The sequence below is a fragment of the Ranitomeya imitator genome, chromosome 2, assembly GCF_032444005.1.
Source record: "Ranitomeya imitator isolate aRanImi1 chromosome 2, aRanImi1.pri, whole genome shotgun sequence".
Lineage (NCBI taxonomy): Eukaryota > Metazoa > Chordata > Amphibia > Anura > Dendrobatidae > Ranitomeya > Ranitomeya imitator.
In genome coordinates this window covers 284,782,961-284,804,852 of record NC_091283.1, presented here as the reverse complement: position 1 = coordinate 284,804,852, position 21,892 = coordinate 284,782,961, and the positions used below count along the sequence as shown (strand labels likewise).

Below are 21,892 nucleotides of genomic sequence, written 5' to 3'. Positions count from 1 at the left end.
AGACAGACGGACGTGACCCTTAGACAATTATGTAGTAGATTCTTCATGTGATAAAACCTTTTTATGTCATTAGTTTCAACCTATAGATGTCAGTGTGTTTTTTATGTAACAAGTGTTTCTATCTTTATTACTAAAACTTTATTAACAAGCTATATTTATTAGACCAATAATATGTAAGAATGTATAGCCATGAACCAAAATAAGAATATATATCAATAAAGGAATGAAGAATTGTTGTATTTAACTCAGAATTGAAACATTTTTCCTTATAATGGAACCATATCATCACTATATTTAATGAAGACATTACTTTATTAAATATTGATGTATTTCTTCTTGAGATAAAAAACTAAAATTAAGAATAAAAATGAAGTAATAATAAAATTAAAATGAAAAATAAAAATTAGAATAAAAAGAAGGCCTTTATATGTTGATGACAAATGCAGAGTAGTTATGTTCTCAGTAACACATTCCCTTAATATTTCCATTATCTGGATGATTTCATATTTGTCATAACCTTGTATTACCAAAATATTGAAATTATGCAACTTTGCATGTAATACCCTTCATTACAGTAAAAAAATTACTCTTTTATAATACTTAATGTTATTATACCCAATAGTACCTTATTAATATTTCTTCTTTATTAAAATGTGTGAAAAGGTATTGATGAAATGTGATGATGTAATCAGTATCAAAAACACATTTCCCCCTTAATACCAAAAAATATTATTTTATGAAAAAATTCATTTATAAAGACTAAAATTAAAAATAATTATTTTATAACTGTCATATCAGCTTTATGCCATATATTTTTCTGAAGATGTGTACACATCTATGTAATCATTAAAAAAAAACACTGAATACCATAAAATTATCATTTGGAAAAAATGTTTTAAATGTAGATTTTCTTGATAAGTAATTTTGATGTGTGATTACGGTTATCCACTATTAACTACATCAAGAAATAATTACTAAAGAAATATAGAAATATATGTTGATTAGTTAATATGTCATAGCATACCATGAAACATACCATGAAACATGAGGCCTCTCATACATCAAACGTATCACATTCCACGTTACTCTTGTAAATTATTGTATCATAATTATCAATGCGCATTGTATGCCATATATTTAATATCTTAATATTTCTTTGAATATTCCCCAAATACACATTACCTAACACTTTGTAAACCATTCTATAGATAGAAGGACTCATAAGAAAATTGGGCATGAGTTGTAACCATATATTTAGTGCAGGGGCTGCAACTGAATCCAAACTTTGAAACATAGGCCTAAAGAATTCCTTTGACTTGCAAAAATGGAAGCCTCAGTTCTTTTGACTGAGGTTTCAAGAGCTTTAAACTGAAACAGGGGTGCATGGTATCCTTGTTATTAGCCCACAGTTTAGATGTTACCTGACTGTCAAGTCATGCCATGCAGTAAAGATATATTATTACCATGCAAAGAAAGAAATCTGCATTATGTTGCAAAAAAATGTTAACAGCACACAAAAAAACTAAATTTAAATTGTTAATTATATATTATTTCTTTTAACTGTTGAATATATATAATCATGCAGTTATTACAACTTCCTGTGTAAATAAAGACAAATCCATGTAAGAGGTTTTTTGTTCAAATTCTGCTTTGAAATTAAAATTCTAAAGAAAAGTAGATAAAGGTTAAATATCACATTCATTAAAAAAAAGGGTAATTAGACCTACCGGTAATTGTATTTCCAGGAATCCATCCTGACAGCACCATTGGAGGATGTCCTTCTTACCCTCAGTGGGACAGGAATAATAGGTGGTTAAAAGGACCCTTCCCACTCCACCCACCAGTGATTTTCCAAGTACCACATCTGGATGGATGCAAAAAGAGAGTTTATTAACAATTTTACACCAATAATAACATCACATTAGTCTATATTACAAACTTGCAGTGGGAGGGAACTAGTAGTGCTGTCAGGATGGATTCCTGGAAATGCAATTACCGGTAGGTCTAATTACCGTTTTCACCACCTGACAGCACCATTGGAGGAATACCAAAGAATGGCAACCTAGGGTGGGACTACTGCATGTAAAACTTTTCTACTAAAAGCTAACTGCTCTGATGAGACATCTAGTTTATAGATTTATAGTAGTTTTAATCCACCTTGCAATGGTTGATTTTGCTGCCTTACAACCTTTATTTGGTCCCCCGTACTGTATGAACAGGTTTGTATCTCGTATCCAACCTTCCGTCGCCCCCAGGTATTTTAAAACTGTCTCTCTAATGTCAATGTTGTGATAGACCCTGTTGTGAGTTCTGTTTTTGGGCTCCCTCTGGTGGTTACTGATGGTACTGGGTGACTTGTGTTCTCTGCGGTCTCTAGTGTCCACCTGTTCCATCAGGTTATGGGAGTTTCCTATTTAACCTGGCTTTTTTGTCATTTCCTCGCCGGCTATCAATGTAATCAGCGTGTCTTTTTACCTCTGCTCCCTGAGTTTGTTATCTTCAGGACAAGCTAAGTTTTGATTTTCCTGTTCCACGTTTTGCTTAATTTTTGTCTTAGTCCAGCTTGCAGATATGTGATTCCTTGCTGCTGGTTGCTCTAGTGGGCTGAAATTACTCCTCATGTTCCATGAGTTGGCACATGAGTTCAAGTAATTTCAGGATGGTTTTTTGAAGGGTTTTTCGCTGACCGCGCAGTTCACTTTTGTATCCTCTGCTATCTAGCTTTAGCGGGCCTCATTTTTGCTGATTCTATTTTCATAACTACGTATGTGCTTTCCTCTCATTTCACCGTTATCACATGTGGGGGGCTGCTATTTCTGTGGGGTGTTTCTCTGGAGGCAAGTGAGGTCTGTGTTTCTTCTAATAGGGGAAGTTAATCCTTCGGCTGGCGCGAGACGTCTAGGAATCATCGTAGGCACGTTCCCCGGCTACTGCCAGTTGTGTGTTTAGGTTCAGGATCGCGGTCAGCTCAGGTTCCATCACCCTAGAGCTTGTTTTGTTTTTGTGCTTGTCCTTTTGTGATCCCCTGCCTTTGGGATCATGACAGTATAGCCGGCCTGAAAAAATTGGTCATCGTTTTGGCTGAAGTAGGAGGAAAAGTAGTCTGAGGAAGTTTTTTTTTTTTTTTTTTTCCCTCCTCAGTGTTTGCTGCCTAGCCTTAATTGCAGCTTGATTGCTTCTTTCCTCCTCTTAATCCTTGAATGGCTCTGACCTCAGCTGTTTATCATGGACGTCCAGAGTTTGGCTTCCAGCCTGAATAATCTTGCTGCTAAGGTTCAAAATATACAAGATTTTGTTGTACATACGCCTATGTCTGAACCTAGAATTCCTATCCCAGAGTTTTTTTCTGGAGATAGATCTAGTTTTCTGAATTTTAGGAACAATTGCAAGTTGTTTCTTTCCTTGAAATCTCGCTCCTCTGGAGACCCTGCTCAGCAGGTCAAGATTGTTATATCTTTCCTGCGGGGTGACCCTCAGAATTGGGCATTTGCATTGGCACCAGGGGATCCTGCGTTGCTCAATGTGGATGCGTTTTTTCTGGCATTGGGTTTGCTCTATGAGGAACCTAACCTAGAGATTCAGGCTGAAAAAGCTTTATTGGCTCTCTCTCTCAGGGGCAAGATGAAGCAGAAATATATTGTCAGAAATTTCGGAAATGGTCGGTGCTTACTAAGTGGAATGAGTGCGCTCTGGCTGCAAAATTCAGAGATGGCCTTTCTGAGGCCATTAAAGATGTTATGGTGGGGTTCCCGGTGCCTACAGGTCTGAATGAGTCCATGACTATGGCTATTCAGATTGATCGGCGTTTACGGGAGCGCAAACCTGTGCACCATTTGGCGGTGTCTTCTGAACAGGCACCTGAGATAATGCAATGTGATAGAATTCAGTCCAGAAGTGAATGGCAAAATTATAGGCGGAAAAATGGATTGTGTTTTTATTGTGGTGATTCAGCTCATGTTATATCAGCATGCTCTAAACGCACAAAAAAGGTTGATAAGTCTGTTGCCATTGGTACTTTACAGTCTAAGTTCATTCTGTCTGTGACGCTGATTTGTTCATTATCATCCATTTCCGTCGATGCCTATGTGGATTCAGGCGCTGCCCTGAGTCTTATGGATTGGTCATTTGCCAATCGCTGTGGGTTTAGTCTGGAACCTCTGGAAGTTCCTATTCCTTTGAAAGGAATTGACTCTACACCTTTGGCTATGAATAAACCTCAGTACTGGACACAAATGACCATGCGTATGACTCCTGTTCATCAGGAGGTGATTCGCTTCCTGGTACTGTATAATTTACATGATGTCTTAGTGCTTGGTCTGCCATGGTTACAAACTTATAACCCAGTCCTGGACTGGAAAACAATGTCTGTGTTAAGCTGGGGATGTCAGGGGGTTCATGATGATGCATCTCCGATTTCTATCGCTTCATCTACTCCTTCTGAGGTTCCGGTATTTTTGTCTGATTATCGGGAGGTTTTTGAGGAGCCTAAGCTCAGTTCGCTTCCTCCTCACAGGGATTGCGATTGTGCTATAGATTTGATTCCTGGCAGTAAATTCCCTAAAGGTCGTTTGTTCAATCTGTCAGTGCCAGAGCATACTGCTATGCGGAATTATGTTAAGGAGTCGTTGGAAAAGGGACATTTCCGTCCATCTTCGTCCCCTTTGGGAGCAGGTTTTTTTTTTTCGTGGCCAAAAAAGATGGTTCCTTGAGGCCTTGCATAGATTATCGTCTTTTGAATAAGATTACAGTCAAATATCAGTATCCTTTGCCATTGTTGACTGATTTGTTCGCTCGCATTAAGGGGGCTAAATGGTTCACTAAGATTGATCTTCGGGGTGCGTATAATCTTGTGCGGATAAGGCAGGGTGATGAGTGGAAAACCACATTTAATACGCCTGAGGGCCATTTCGAGTATTTGGTGATGCCTTTTGGACTTTCTAATGCTCCTTCTGTCTTCCAGTCTTTTATGCACGATATTTTCCGTGAATATCTGGATAAATTTATTATCGTGTATTTGGATGATGTTTTGTTTTTTTTCTGATGACTGGGATTCTCATGTTCAGCAGGTCAGGAAGGTGTTTCAGGTCCTGCGGGCCAACTCTTTGTTTGTAAAGGGTTCCAAATGTCTCTTTGGAGTCCAGAAGATTTCTTTTTTGGGGTATATTTTTTCCCCTTCTACTATTGAGATGGATCCCGTCAAGGTTCAGGCTATTTGTGACTGGACGCAGCCTACATCTCTTAAGAGTCTACAGAAGTTCTTGGGCTTTGCTAATTTTTATCGTCGCTTCATAACTAATTTTTCTAGTGTTGTTAAGCCTTTGACGGATTTGACTAAAAAGGGTGCTGATGTTACTGATTGGTCTCCTGCGGCTGTGGAGGCCTTTCAGGAACTTAAGCACCGGTTTTCTTCTGCTCCTGTGTTGCGTCAGCCAGATACGTCGCTTCCTTTTCAGGTTGAGGTTGATGCTTCCGAGATCGGAGCGGGGGCGGTTTTGTCACAGAAAAGCTCCGATGGCTCAGTGATGAAGCCATGTGCGTTCTTTTCTAGAAAATTTTCGCCCGCTGAACGGAATTATGATGTTGGTAATCGGGAGCTTTTGGCCATGAAGTGGGCATTTGAGGAGTGGCGTCATTGGCTTGAGGGTGCTAGACATCGTGTGGTGGTCTTGACTGACCACAAAAATCTGATGTACCTTGAGTCTGCCAAGCGTCTGAATCCTAGACAGGCTCGTTGGTCACTGTTTTTCTCCCGTTTCAATTTTGTGGTTTCATACCTGCCAGGTTCAAAGAATGTGAAGGCGGATGCTCTTTCTAGGAGTTTTGTGCCTGACTCCCCTAGAAATTCTGAGCCCACTGGTATCCTTAGGGATGGGGTGATTTTGTCGGCTGTCTCCCCAGACTTGCGACGTGCTTTGCAGGAGTTTCAGGCGGATAAACCTGATCGTTGTCCGCCGGAAAGACTGTTTGTTCCGGATAATTGGACCAGTAGAGTCATCTCCGAGGTCCATTCTTCTGTGTTGGCAGGTCATCCTGGAATATTTGGTACTAGAGACTTGGTGGCCAGGTCTTTTTGGTGGCCTTCCTTGTCGAGGGATGTGCGTTCTTTCGTGCAGTCTTGTGGAGTTTGCGCTCGGGCTAAGCCTTACTGTTCTCGGGCCAGTGGATTGTTGTCACCTTTGCCTATCCCGAAGAGGCCTTGGACGCACATTTCCATGGACTTTATTTCGGATCTCCCTGTCTCTCAAAAAATGTCCGTCATATGGGTTGTGTGTGACCGCTTTTCTAAGATGGTTCATCTGGTACCCTTGCCTAAGTTACCGTCCTCCTCTGAGTTGGTCCCTCTGTTTTTTCAAAACGTGGTCCGTTTGCATGGCATTCCGGAGAACATCGTTTCTGACAGGGGATCCCAGTTTGTGTCTAGATTTTGGCGGACGTTCTGTGCTAAGATGGGCATTGATTTGTCCTTTTCGTCTGCATTCCATCCCCAGACGAATGGCCAGATGGAACGAACTAATCAGACTTTAGAAACTTATTTAAGGTGTTTTGTTTCTGCTGATCAAGATGACTGGGTTTCCTTTTTGCCGCTTGCCGAGTTTGCCCTTAATAATCGGGCTAGTTCTGCTACCTTGGTTTCTCCTTTCTTTTGTAATTCGGGGTTTCATCCTCGTTTTTCCTCTGGTCAGGTGGAGCCTTCTGATTGTCCTGGAGTGGACATGGTGGTGGATAGGTTGCATCGGATTTGGAGTCATGTGGTGGACAATTTGAAGTTGTCCCAGGAGAGGGCTCAGCAGTTTGCTAATCGCCGTCGCCGCGTGGGTCCTCGACTTCTTGTTGGGGACTTGGTGTGGTTGTCTTCTCGTTTTGTTCCTATGAAGGTCTCTTCTCCTAAGTTCAAGCCTCGGTTCATCGGTCCCTATAGGATCTTGGAAATTCTTAACCCTGTGTCGTTTCGTTTGGATCTCCCGGCATCGTTTGCTATTCATAATGTGTTCCATCGGTCGTTGTTGCGGAAGTATGAGGTACCTGTCGTTCCTTCGCTTGAGCCTCCTGCTCCGGTGCTGGTGGAGGGTGAATTGGAGTATGTTGTGGAGAAGATCTTGGATTCTCGTGTTTCCAGACGGAAACTCCAGTATTTGGTCAAGTGGAAGGGTTATGGTCAGGAGGATAATTCTTGGGTGATTGCCTCTGATGTTCATGCTGCCGATTTGGTCCGTGCTTTTCATAGGGCTCATCCTGGTCGCCCTGGTGGTTCTCGTGAGGGTTCGGTGACCCCTCCTCAGGGGGGGTACTGTTGTGAGTTCTGTTTTTGGGCTCCCTCTGGTGGTTACTGATGGTACTGGGTGACTTGTGTTCTCTGCGGTCTCTGGTGTCCACCTGTTCCATCAGGTTATGGGAGTTTCCTATTTAACCTGGCTTTTTTGTCATTTCCTCGCCGGCTATCAATGTAATCAGCGTGTCTTTTTACCTCTGCTCCCTGCGTTTGTTATCTTCAGGACAAGCTAAGTTTTGATTTTGCTGTTCCACGTTTTGCTTAATTTTTGTCTTAGTCCAGCTTGCAGATATGTGATTCCTTGCTGCTGGTTGCTCTAGTGGGCTGAAATTACTCCTCATGTTCCATGAGTTGGCACATGAGTACAAGTAATTTCAGGATGGTTTTTTGAAGGGTTTTTCGCTGACCGCGCAGATCACTTTTGTATCCTCTGCTATCTAGCTTTAGCGGGCCCCAGGAAGATGGCCGCCCCCACCGATGACAGGGGTAATAACGCAGATCGCGCGCTGTTTCTTCACGTGCGCGCAGTGGATTCGTAACTTGGATATGCGCACACCACTATGCCACCAACGGAAAGCTGGGGAAGAAAAGAGCGATGTCACCACGCCCACCTGACCTGACCAGCCTGATTGACAGGCGAAAACGGCGACTTTGGTAATGTATTTCGCAGCATAGGTGGGGAATCAGGGTACACTACATACACTATTGTAACGCACAGCGCAGGCCCTATTTAACAATATTTTTATCTCAATCTGAAAAAACGGGGTGACAGGTTCCCTTTAAGAAAAATTAAATATCAATATCAGGTTGCTATAAATAAAGAGTACTATAAAAAATGTAAACAATAGATCATTAAAAAATAAAGAGTGCAGAGTGCAATCATCTCCATTATTATAAATATAATACCCAAGTTGATGGTATATAATGTATTTAGGAGGAACCTAAAGAGGTACTAACTAAAGTCTAAATAAATAGCAGCTACAATGATTACATAAGTGCTGTTACATTTAAGCCTTATCTGTGGAGTGAGATGGCAAGAAAAATAGTCAGGTAGCCAGGTCAAAGAATAGTCAGGTAGCAAGGTCTGATCCTGGAGTGGAGATAAAATGCAAAATCAGAATACACAAGAGTAGTCAGTAAAAGGCAGGGGCCACAACAAGAAACAAATACACAAGCCAGGAGCTAAGCACAAAGGACTGAACCAGAGGAGAATAAGGCTGTATCTGGCAGATTCTGTCAAAATGTTCCAAGATTTAGTAGGATGTGGTGCTTTCCAGTTGGCTGAAGTAGGGAGATGATTACTAAAGATGGACAGGGCACACATACTGTCAGACTGAATGGTACTACAGGTCCCGGGCACCCTAATCTTAGAGCTTCTGGTTCAGACGTCTCCTCCATCACCAGCGCCACCTGCAAAAATGAATAAGGCAGCTCCTGGTAACAGAACCAGACATCACAGGAGCAGATCCCATAGGAGATGGAACACACCATTTGCAGAAGCCCTAATATGACAAAATGGCAGAAAACCAGAGCAGTAGAAATCCCCATAAAGTGACTCCATTTTGGAAATTATAACCCTCAATGAATTAATCTATAGAAGTAGTTGCAATTTTGACTCACTTTCCTGAAATTAGCACACAATGGATGTTGGAGAGTGAAAATTGCAAATAAACCATTTTATTACCCAACACACAGTGCCCAGATTGTGTTCCAGGAGACACACACACACCGTAAATTAAGTGGGTTCTTCTCACTATAGTAATGCCAAATACATGAAGGCAAAATGTGATTTAGGCACACTGCAAGGCTCAGAAGTGAGTGGAGATTTGACTTTGGGAGAGTGAATATTGCTGGATTGGTTTTTGGAAGCCATGTTGCTTTTCAAGAGCCTTTGAGCCACTAATAATAACTAATAACTTCTGTTTTTCCATCGATAGATGATGGACCTGAGTTGGGGCTTGTTTTTTATGGGATGTGTACAAGATTTTATTGGTATAATTTTCGCTTACATAACATTGGTAGCTTTATATTCCATATTTGGAAGGCAGAATGAACAAACAGTTGAACACCATGCTCCACTGATTCATCCTATAAGTTTTTCTATTAGACTGTGAACTGTCGTTGTCTTGGTGAATAATTCAATGTTTGTACATAACTTGCCATTTTTATGAACAGTTTACGTATAAATGTTCAAAAATATGAATTTCAAGGATTTTATTAAAAAATAATAATGTTTGATCCGTTAAGTGCCTCAGAGGTGAAACGATCCATAGAAGGTTTTGTGGCGGATCATGCATCAGACCCCACATCTCCTGCGATAAAATGGGAGGCTCTGAAGAGTGTCTTGAGGGGTGTCCTTATCTCCCACGGTGCCCGCCTCAAGAGGATCCGCATAGCAGAAATAGCTGATCTCTCTTCTAAAATATCTAAACTCGAGTCACAACATAAACAAGACCTTTCTCCAGCTACCTTGTGAGATCTAGCCACGGCCAGACAAAAATTACTCACAATTCTGGATCAGAAGTCCCGGTGTCTTAGGGAGAAAATTAGGAGCCGTTTTTATCATTTGGGAAACAAGAGCGGCAAATTCTTAGCAAGGGCCTTACGCCCAAGAGGTCCGCAGACTTTTATCCCATTCATAAAAACCGCCATGGGTAAGATAGCACATAGTACACGGGATATATTATCCAGCTTTCATGATTACTATAACTCCCTATATAATATAAAAGGTCACTTTGGGGATCTCCCGACTCACTTGTTCCATGATAAAATAAAATCTTACATTCAATCAAATAGGTTGCCCGCGGTCTCGGAGGAGTGCCTAGTGGGTCTGGAGGAGGACTTCTCATTAGAGGAGGTCACCTCAGTAATTGGAGACCTGAGGTCAGGAAAAAGCCGTGGTCCTGACGGCTATTCAGCAGGGTTTTATAAGCAATTCTCGGACCTTCTGGGCCCTCCATTTCTGGCCGCGTGCAATTTTGTTGCCTCGGGGGGGTCGTTTCCCCCACAAGCTTTAGCCGCCCATATAACAATTGTTCCAAAATCAGATAAGGATCCCTCCCTTTGTAGCAGTTATCGTCCCATTTCACTCATCAACATAGATGTCAAAATATATGCCAAAATGATCGCTAAGAGATTAAATGGTCTCTTGCCTCATTTGATTAATCAAGATTAGGTAGGATTCGTCCCGGGAAGAGAGGCCAGAGATAATACTATTAGATCCATTTCGTTGATAGACAGAGCAAACAGAACAGGGGACCCCATGTGCTTATTATCAATTGATGCCAAAAAGGCATTCGACAGGGTGGATTGGGATTTCATGTATCAAACCCTAGAGGGTATTGGATTAAAACGGAAAATGCTGAGGAGCATTATGGCCCTCTACGAGTCCCCATTGGCGCAAATCAAAGTTAATGGCTCCCTGTCGGACCACCTCCACATTCGAAACGGTACAAGACAGGGGTGCCCTCTATCACCCCTGTTGTATGTACTAACCATGGAACACTTGGCCAATGCGATTCGCAATAATATATCAATCAAAGGGGTGCAGATCTCCTATGGAGAACATAAGTTTGCTCTATTTGCTGATGATGTGCTTATGTATATCACCTCGCCCTTAACCACTATACCCAATGTCTTATTGGAGCTGCATCGCTTTGGCCGATTGAGCAATTTTAAAATTAACTTACACAAATCGGAAATGCTAAATATCTCCTTATCCCCTGAATTAGTCTCTCAACTACGATCCTTCCCTTTTAAATGGCGCCCTGACTCCCTCAGATACCTGGGTATAGCTCTGACTGCCAAGACGTCACAGCTGTACGAAACTAACCATAAAGTGGCCCTCCGTAAAGCTGAGCTTGACCTGGAGCGTTGGAATAAATTGCACTTGTCCTGGCTTGGTAGGATCAATACTATAAAAATGGATCTATTGCCACGTCTTCTCTATTTCTTTCAGACCATCCTTATGGTTCTGCCTGCTTCCTTCTTCTCCAGACTCAAATCGGCTATCACAAGATATATTTGGTCAGACAAGCGACCTCGCCTATCATACTAATTACTGAGCAGACCTAAACAAGAGGGAGGTCTGAGTCTGCCTAACTTCCTGCTCTACAATTATGCCTCCATCGGAACCTGCCTACTAGATTTATATCATAATAAATTTTTAAAAAAGTGGGTGGACTTGGAGACGAAGATTTCAGGGGTCAATCCCAGAGTTAACATCTGGCGGGGGGGGAGCAGGGGGGTGCCGGGGTTCAGGGGGGGAGCCTTCCCTTTCTTACTAGAAATCTGATTCTTTTTGTCAACCGCAATCATCTAAAGCTTAATTTGTCATCAATACCAGGTCCCTTGACCCCGATCTCTGACAATTCAGATTTTCCTGTGGGCCTGGATAAAATCATATTCCTTCATAAGCAAAGGGATAGCCATCCAATAGTTTATGATTATATTACCCCTTCATCTGTAAAGCCTTTGCACTCCCTCTTTGAGGGTTTAGAGATCCCGCCTGGGGTATGGCTACTTTATGAACAAATCAAAAGCTATGTTCTCAGAGTATCCAAACAGGTCGACCTATTCCGGCCGCTTACTTCTTTCGAGTCGGCGTGTCTGGGTGGGGACTCTCCATCACACACAGTATCACTCCTGTATAAAATGTTCCAGGGGCACCAGATATCTACATTAGATCCTCCTGCTTTCTTTCAGAAATGGGAAATCGACTTGAATAAGTCGTTAATACCAGATGACAGGAATAGGAGTCTTCTCTATACACTTAGATCCTCACTGTGTGCGGACTACCAAGAGAGAGGTTATAGACTTCTGGCTCAGTGGTATAGATGCCCAGACAGCATCCACACTATGTTCCCAAATACCCCAGACACGTGCTGGAGATGTTAGAGGGAGAAGGGATCGTACATACACATTTGGTGGTCTTGCCCATGCATTAAAGGTTTCTGGGAGGACGTTTTTAACCTACACAATAAGCTATCTATGCACAAAGCCCGACCCACAATAGAGGTGGCTCTGCTATCTATCTGTGAGCTTTCCATAGTTAAAATTAAGAAAGGCCTCCTCAGACATTTCTTGACAGCTGCGCGTAACTTAATACCTCGCTACTGGAAACAGACGAATACCCCTTCAAGATCCGAGCTTGTGGTGGAGCTGAACCACCTCTTTAGAATGGAGCAACTGGTTGGTCAGGACACCGGGACCTTGGACAAGGTCCTAAACATATGGGCCCCTTGGATAATGTTTAGGGAGACCGCGGGTCTGGCTGCATGGCTCAGCGGAGTCTCTGACTCAAATCTTTAATTTTTTCAAATTGTACCCCTTGGGTTGTGAATTAATAAGCACTGATTTTGATTCCAGGCTGAGTTGGATGGGACAGCGGAGATCGGTTCCCCCCCACCCCACCTTTCCCCTCTTGTCTCTTCTTTTCTATCTGTCCCTCCCCACTTTCTTCTCTTTGTCTGTTAATTGTTGTATGGGTTATAAAGGTGTTATGGCTATGATTAGGAATTAATTTGGATAATTTACTCCAGTGATATATCTGAGCCTAGCTTGTAGTGGAAAGGGGGCACCACGGATCGTGGGATACCACCAGGACCTGAGACATATGAGCATACACAAAGAGAAAAACAGACAAGGGGATCACCACAACAAGGATATGGCAAAAAATATATATACACAGCTTTATTGAAATATATATACAACAGGTCAGACCGTCTTGTACACACCTGTCGTTTCTATACTTTAGGCAGGTTTGTGTATTTGTATCCTTTATTCAGCACTTGTTGTGCAGGGATTAATATGTCAATGTGGGCTTCACAGTTTGTTATCGTGTATTCACACTATCAGCGGTTTCTTTCCCATTTGTAGTACCCAGGGGAGTGCCTAGGTAGCTTGGCCTATATATATCACTCTATGGCCATTCTGGTTCTATGTTAGTATATCATGTGTATATAGATCGAGTCCTATGTGGGGTACGGCCGTATTAGGGGCTGTTGTGTATAGCATTTGTATGCTTTTTAAGTTTTTTTATATGTCTATGTGTTTGTTACCCTTTCTTGTATATATATTTCAATAAAGCTGTGTATATATATTTTTTGCCATATCCTTGTTGTGGTGATCCCCTTTTTTAGGACCTTGTCTGTTTTTCTCTTTGTGTATATCTGAGCCTAGCTGTTAGGGCTTGTTTTCACTTGCGAGGAACACGTCCGTGTCTCGCATGTGGAAACGAAGCTCTTGTGCCGGCACTCCGGAGCAGAGCATGCGGCTCCATGTGTTGCTATGCGGCTGCACGCTCCGCTCCGGAGTGCCGGCACCAGAGCTTCGTTTCCACATGCGAGACACGGACGTGTTCCTCGCAAGTGAAAACAAGCCCTTAAACTGAGTTCCGGAGATGCAGATCAACACTGTGACTATGACTGTAGGCATATTCCGCCATCATTGGTTACAGCAAGAAGATAACGGAGTCATGGTGTGGGATTATAGAGTATTGTTTATTATATTTTCTTTTGGTTACAGTGTTAATAACTCAAATGTCATTTCAAGTTGTATCATTTTGCTATTATCTTACTTCTATGGTTTTTGTAAAAGTGACTTCATTCAATAAACTTGATTTACACAAAAAATAATAATGTTTTATTTTTGGCAGATGACTGTACCAGGAGATCAGAGGGACAGCTGACATGTTCAATTTTTAAATCAGATGATCTTGAGATCCCACAGTATACAATTGAAGTGAATGCCATTACTCCAGATATACCATCAACCCTTCACAGCAAAGATCTATCCTCTGATCCTTTCAAACAGGTCCTGTCTTCCGATTCATTACCGACTACTAATGAAAATAAAAGTCACAAAATAAACATTAAAAAACAAACTGCTCCTAAAGCAAAGAAGCCATTTTCACGTTTAGAATATGGAAATAGTTTTCTTAAACATCAAAAAATTCACACAGCAGAGAATAGATTTTCTTGTTCGAAGTGTGAGAGATGTTTTAACAAGAAATCAAGTCTTGTTAGTCACCAGAGAACTCACACAGAGGAGAAGCCTTTTTCATGTTCACAATGTGGGAAATATTTTAATCGGAAAGCGTATCTTGATGGTCACAAGAGAATCCACACAGGGGAGAAGCCTTTTTCCTGTTCAGAATGTGGGAAATGTTTTACAAATAAATCAAGTCTTATCAAACATCAGAGAACTCACACAGGGGAGAAGCCTTTTTCATGTTCAGAATGTGGGAAATGTTTTTACGATAAATCAGAATTGGTTAATCACCAGAGATCTCACACAGGGGAAAAGCCTTTTTCATGTTCAGAATGTGGGAAATATTTTAATCGGAAATCGCATCTTAATAACCACCAGAAAATCATCCACACAGGGGAGAAGCCTTTTTCCTGTTCAGAATGTGGGAAATGTTTTACAAATAAATCAGGTCTCATCAGACATCAGAGAACTCACACAGGGGAGAAGCCTTTTTCATGTTCAGAATGTGGGAAATGTTTTTACGAGAAATCGGATTTGCTTAATCACGGGAGATCTCACACAGGGGAAAAGCCTTTTTCATGTTCAGAATGTGGGAAATATTTTAATCGGAAATCGCATCTTAATATCCACCAGAAAATCCACACAGGGGAGAAGCCTTTTTCCTGTTCAGAATGTGGGAAATATTTTTCACAGAAATCAGATTTTGTTGTTCACCAGAGAATTCACACGGGGGAGAAGCCTTTTTCATGTTCAGAATGTGAGAAAAGTTTTACCCGGAAAGACCATCTTGATAGCCACCAGAGAACTCACACAGGGGAGAAGCCTTTTTCATGTTTAGAATGTGGGAAATGTTTTACCCGGAAACAGCATCTTAATAGCCACCAGAGAACTCACACAGGGGAAAAGCCCTTTTCATGTTCAGAATGTGGGAAATATTTTACCCGGAAAGATAATCTAGATAGCCACCAGAGAACTCACAGAGAAACAAAGCTTTTTTCATGTTTAGAATGTGGGAAATGTTTTAACCGAAAACCGCATCTTGACAACCACCAGAGAACCCACACGGGGTAGAAGCCTTTTTGATGTTCAGCCTATGGGAATGTTTTAAGTGGAAAGATAATCTAGATAGCTACCAGAGAACTACCACAAGGGAGGAGATTTTTTTTTCTGTTCAGAATGTGGAAAATGTTTTGTGAAGAAATAATATCTTCTTAGTCACCAAAGAATTCAAACAGTGGAGAAGCCTTTTTCATGTTCCGAATGTGGGAACTATTTTAACAACAAAAAGCATCTTAATTAGTGATGAGCGAGTGTAGTCGTTGCTCGGGTTTTCCCGAGCACGCTCGAGTGACCTCCAAGTATTTATGACGGCGTGGAGATTTAGTTTTCATTGCGGCAGCTGAATGATTTACAGCTACTAGCCTGCTTGATTACATGTGGGGATTCCCTAGCAACCAGGCAACCCCCACATGTACTCAACCTGGCTAATAGCTGTAAATCATTCAGCTGCCGCAATGAAAACTAAATCTCCGAGCAGTCATAAATTCTCGGAGGTCACCCGAGCGTGCACAAGAAAACCCGAGCAACGAGTACACTCGCTCATCACTAATCTTCATAGCTACCAGAGAACTCACACAGGGGATAAACCTTTTTCCTGTTCAGAATGTGGAAAATGTTTTGTAAAGAAATTATAACAAACTTGTCACTCCTTGGCCTTGCTAAAATGAAAACACTCATATTTACCTCCTGTGCTGTCGTTCTAGGAGTGTCCGGACTCATGTTCCCGAGATTCACTTGAGGTTGGTGCATCACACGGATCCAGCTCCTAAGCAGTTACTACTTTACTACCCCTACTTGTGGATGTATTGAACAAAAGGAAACCAGTGTTGCTGCTGCTCTTTGACTTCCTCTTGATGTTTGATTTGTCCTAAGTTGGGGATAGTGATGCCAGCACTGATTGGGTGCAGGGATCACATGGCTTAACAACCTTACATGAGCCCCGGGAATGCAAACGCTGACACCACTAAAACGGCTTCAGCATGGGAGGTTTGTATAAATGTTTTTATTAATTTTTTTTTAAACTGTAAATTTTTATTAAATTTTACATAAATTGAAAACAAAAATCCAAGTAATTACACTCTGAACATTTTCCAGAAGTCAATGAAAAGAACAAATACAGAAATCGAAAGGAGCCACAAGTACAGAAGACAATAAACTGAAATATGTATAGGGGAACACTTTTCCTGGCGGTGGAAACTAACATGTTAAATGATTAATTAAATGTCAATAAATCTAAAGATATTTGTCAGTGGAGAATGATTTAACACCACCTTGAAAGGGCTCCATCTATTAACTATTTGATGACTAAACCACACATAGAAAGATAAGACAAACAAGAGGAGGGGGGGGGGGGTAGAGGTAAGAGTCCCTACGGAAAAGAGAAGTGAAACCCCTTGTCGCTATTCTGCGGCCAGAAATAGTCCCACGGGGCTCAGACTGTATCAAATCTGTTCACACTCGCTCACAGTAAGGTAGTCATATATTCCATCCTGAGAATCTCAACAATTCTATTCAGTAAATGTTGATATGAGGAGAGAGGTCTGCTTCCAGTGTAGGGCTATCAAGCACCTAGCTGCAGTAAGAATGTGGAGTAACAATCTAGCTGAATTCCTTCCCATCACCCTAGGAGAAAGATAGCTGGGTCCAACTCAACCTCCATGAAAAGAAACCTGTGGATTAAGGATCTAATGTCTTCCCAGAAACCAACAATCTCCAGGCAGGACCAAAAAATGTGATACTAAGATCCTACCTCCAAGCCACAACACCAACAGAGGTTTGAGAGCTGAGGATTTAGTCTTTGGAGGAGCTCTGGGGTATGATACGAGAATATCAGAATTGTATACGTATTCTCCTTTAAAGAGTACATATAGAACATTTAGCCACCTTCTCCCAAATGTGCTACCAGGTCTGGGGCAAGAGTCCCCTACCTAAAATAGACTCTCCTCTGCTCATGAATGAATGTTTAAATTTTTGACCTCCTTAAGGGCTATTTATAATCCTACATATTTCTGAGATCAATCCTTTAGTTGACGGGCCTCTTTTGCAAATCCTCTCAAAATCAGATGGTAGAGACACCTTTGACCCTCTGTATAGCGATAGAGCAAGATGTTTAATCTGCATGTATTAAAAGAACTCCCTATTAGATATGGTAAATCTAGATTTAATATCAAACGAAAGGACCTCCAGCATGTCCCTCTCTACCAGATATGCAAATCTGAACAACCCCGCTGAGATCGAAGGCTGGACAATCAAAAGGTCCATGCTGTTTGGTATTAGTGGTTGCTAAAATATATCATTGGCGAATTGGGAGAAGACAGTTTAAACCTTCATACACGATAGCCAAACCTCCCTCGTAAACTGCATAGTACCCAATAACAAAACTGGAACCTTAATAGGTTTAGCTTTCCATAGTAGGGGATATTGGATGGATTGGGGCCAGACATAATTTTTCTATTTCCGTCCATTTGTTAAAAGCCAAAAGAGAGGCCCAAGAGGGGATTCTATGCAAATGGGCCACCCCACAATGTCAGGAACGGAAAGGCCCCCCTTTATGGGAGATGAGGACAAGATGAGGACATTCTTAGAAATCTGGTGACTCTTACCATTCCAGATGAAAAGGCAATTTAATTAAGGCCAGAGGAGCTCTGTATAGTGCTTTTATGGCCGTTAAAACGTCATCCAAGATACCAAAAGACTTCAGTCATAAATAAAAAAGACCAGTTTAGACAATCAAATGCCTTTTCTGCATCTAGGCTCAATATAAGGGTTTGTACATTATTTTTATTGGAAAACTCTATCAAGTCTATCACCCTTCTAGTATTGTCCCCACTCTGATGAAAGGGGACAAATCGCACCTGATCCTTGTCAATATGTCGAGACCGCCAACAATTAAGCCTATTGGCCAACAGGCAGGTGAAAATTTGTAGATCCAAATTTAATAGGGCTATTGGATGATAGTTAGAGCAATCCAATGGATCCCTCCCAGCCTTAGAAACAAGGATCAGATAGGAATGTAACAGTGATTCCAGAATGGGGGAACGATACATAAAGGAATTGAACATCCTGATCATATGGGGAGTAAGCTCCTCTGCAAAAGTTTTATAATACAAATACGTCAGCCCATCCGGAACAGGGGATTTATGCAGGGGTAGATCTTTTCAGATGTCTACAATTTCCTCGTTAGTAACTGGTTGGTTAAGAAATGTTATAACTTCTGGGGGAACCACTGGAAGGTCTAGACCTACAAAATAACTTTGCAATAGGTTGTCTCTAGCATCCTCATCTAGGGGAAGGGTATCCTTCAGGTATAATTTAGAATGGGGATTTATATATATTAATGGCCATTATTATTCCATAGGAACGTTGTTTCCAGTATACATTTTATGTATGGTCTATTATATTATCACACCTTCTATCAGGAGATACTAAGGGGCTGCTTTGTTATTTATGCAAATTGGTACCGTTAGTCTTATTGCATTCTATTGTCATTCTCCGACTTTGATGTTGCTCCCAGCTGTCTCATATAGAGGTCTCATTGTTTAAATATACTGTTTTTTAAAATATTTCTTATTAAAATATATTTTTATTGAACTGGTTACTTTTTGCTTTAGCCTCTTTTTCCCCGTATTATTCTGGTATGGGAAAGTTGGTTTATTATGACTACTGTGAGGTATGCACAATACGGTTTGTGGACATATGATAAAACTAGGTTATATAATTTGCAGTAGAAATAAAAAAATAAGTTTGAGATTTCAGCTGGATTATAATGAATCGCACCGTCACTCCCCCTAAGAGCCTGGGGATTAGAAGACAAGGCCTTCTCCTTCAACTACCTAGCAAAAAATATATGAGCCTTGTTACCCTTTTCATAATACTTCTGTTTTGTATATAGGAGTAGTTTATCTACCATCATATAGCAATATCTTTTGGCCTATTCCTAATCCTCACCACCTTCCTCAATACCCCTAAAGAGGGTGAAGCTGCCAGTTTTCTTTCAACTTCCCTAAGTTGGGAGGTTAGTTTCTCATATTCAAAGTTAGCATTTTTTCCATTCTGGAGCCCTCCTGTATACAATAACCCCTCATCACTGCCTTGTGGGCTTCCCACAGAACTGAAGTAGAAGAAACTGAACCCTCGTTAAGATAAAAGAACTCGGTAAGACGGCCCAATAAGGTCTTTCTAATAGAAGGGTCTTTAATTAAGAACTTGTTCAGACTGCAATGACAGGCCCAAGAGTGAGGTTGATCAGATCTAAGATCTAGCACAACCGTGGCATGATCAGACCAGGTAATTTGATCCATCTCCACTCTTTACAAGATATCCTAAGAGATATGAAATTAACAAAAAAAATAATTCTGGTATGAGAATGATGGGGAGGGGAATAAAAGGAAAAGGTCCTTTCTTCAGGATGATCTATCCTCCATAGGTCAAAGAGAGAATTAGCCCTAATTAATTTCCTAAAGTCTAATGCTAATAATAATAATCTTACTGTGTTGTGTGATGGGGGCCTATCCCCAAGGAAATGCCTATTGAATACCTCTGAAAACGGAATATTGAAGTTCCCTCCAACTAGCAAAGTCGCTGGTGGAAGCTTCTGTATGAGGGAAAACACTTTCCGTAAAAAACGAATCTGCCCTGTATTTGGGACATATAGATTACATAGGATAATGAGCCTGCCCCTCAGAGAAGCCTTCAGATCAATAAATCTACCCCCAGGGTTGATATGTGTCTTATTCACCTGCCAAGGGTATGATGAAGATATAAAAATTGCTACTCCTCCCCTCTTACTATTATTAAACGCTGAATAAGACTCAGGAAAGGAGCTGAGGGCAAACTTAAAAGTTCCAGTATTATCGTAATGAATTTCCTGTATAAAGGCAATATCAGCTTTCTGAGACTTCAATTCCCAAAAGGCAAGCTTCCTTTTTCTAGGGGAATTGAGACTCCTAACATTCATTGATACTATACGAGTCATGTTGAGCAAGTGAAATACATAAGCAGTAAACCCCAAATGTCTCCCTACTCAGGCTTCTCAGCAGACATTGATTATCTGATCTCTTCAAATATTTTCCTTTCATCCCTCCAAGAGACTGTACCTGAACAAAAGGGAAGGGTGAACACAGAAGGGCAAGGAAAAGACAGGAACAGACGAAAGAACAGATGTGAACTTTAGTAACATAATTACCATAATTCTCCTGGCCCAGGACTATTCCTGTGGTTCAAACTGAACCAACCATGAGTGAGAACTTCAACTAAACCCCGGGGAAGTTACCAAGGGGGGAAGGGACTGGGCACAAAGTCCAAGCCACTCAGAGGCGAAGCAAAAGAGGAGTTAAAGGAAACCTTCTGAAAAAGAAAAATATAGTTCCTTTCCAAAAATTCAGGACCAAAGCTCCCCCAGGCCACTAATAATGAAATCATTCTGCAAAGCATTTAAGCAGCTACATAAAACTATATTACTGTCATGAATGTGCCTGTACTGGCTAAATCTTTTCTTCTGGTTCCTAACTGGGGGTGGAGGTGCACCCACAAGTAGCGGAGCAACCAGTCCTCATGCTTAGGGATCTGCACCCCATAGCTTCACAGAAAGCTAACAGGTCTTCCAAAAAGTGCAGAATTGCCGAGTTTCCCTCCTTGTGAGCAGTCAGTGCAAAGGGAAAATCCCATCTGTACGGGATACGGAGGTCTTTTAAACAGTCCAGCAAGGGTCTGAGGACCCATCTTTTCTGTAGCGTGAAACAGGACAGGTCCGGGAACAGCTGAACCAAAGTACTAGAATATGTTATCTCTTTCTGACTCCTGGCCTTTGCCATGATCTTTTCCTTAGTCTCATGTAGACAACATAATATCATGGGGGTATGGAGATGACATGACACTTTAGACTGTAGGGCCCAATCTGCTCTGTCAATTTTGGTACGCATTAAGGGAGGATCTCCGAGTACTGAATTAAAGATTACCTGAAGAAGTGCTTTGAGATTTTCTTGATCCTTAGATTCTGGGACGCCCTAACCCTAATATTACACATCCTTCCCCTATTATACAGGTCTTCTAGTTGAACTTGTAAATCTCTAACAGTCCTTTGTTGTGAAATGGTTAACTGATGGAATTCAGTAACATGAGAACTGGTGGTATCATGGTCCCCTTCTAAAGAGTCTATGCTGCCAGATAGGTGCTGCAAGTCCTGTCTCACACAAGCAGTTTCAGACCTACAGATCTCTTTGACTTCTGTAATTAGTGACTTAAAGTCTTCCTTGGAAGGAAATTGAGAAAGAAGTCTCTTCCAGGATGATAATAAGAGGGAGCTCCCATTTGACTCTCCTCCTCAGAGGACTCCCCAGTGTAATCACTTCAAGACCTTGCATTATTAGCAGTAAGAGCTATATTGGGGGAAGCCCCCACTCTTCCTTCCCGGACCATTCCAGCCTCACACAGGGGTGTCTTACCTCTGGGGGGGCTTTGGAGACTCAGGTGTACGATAGTGGAGTAAGGGGGAGAGGTATCCACTCACACCTCTCTGCGGTGATCCGTCATCTTGGAAAGGATGATGACCCAGGGAGCTCTCCCTGAGCCTGC

General features: G+C 41.5%; 1 protein-coding gene across 1 annotated transcript in view; it reads left to right on the top strand.

The window, feature by feature from the left end:
* The window catches only part of LOC138666417 (zinc finger protein 585A-like), a 77,935-nt gene extending 62,458 nt beyond the window's left edge, over positions 1 to 15,477 (top strand). Inside the window, exon 11 of the mRNA XM_069754640.1 lies at positions 13,910 to 15,477. Within this exon, the coding sequence (XP_069610741.1) occupies positions 13,910 to 15,331 (1,422 nt within the window). The 3' untranslated portion in view covers positions 15,332 to 15,477. The remainder of the gene's footprint in view (positions 1 to 13,909) is intronic.
* Positions 15,478 to 21,892: the final 6,415 nt, after the last annotated feature.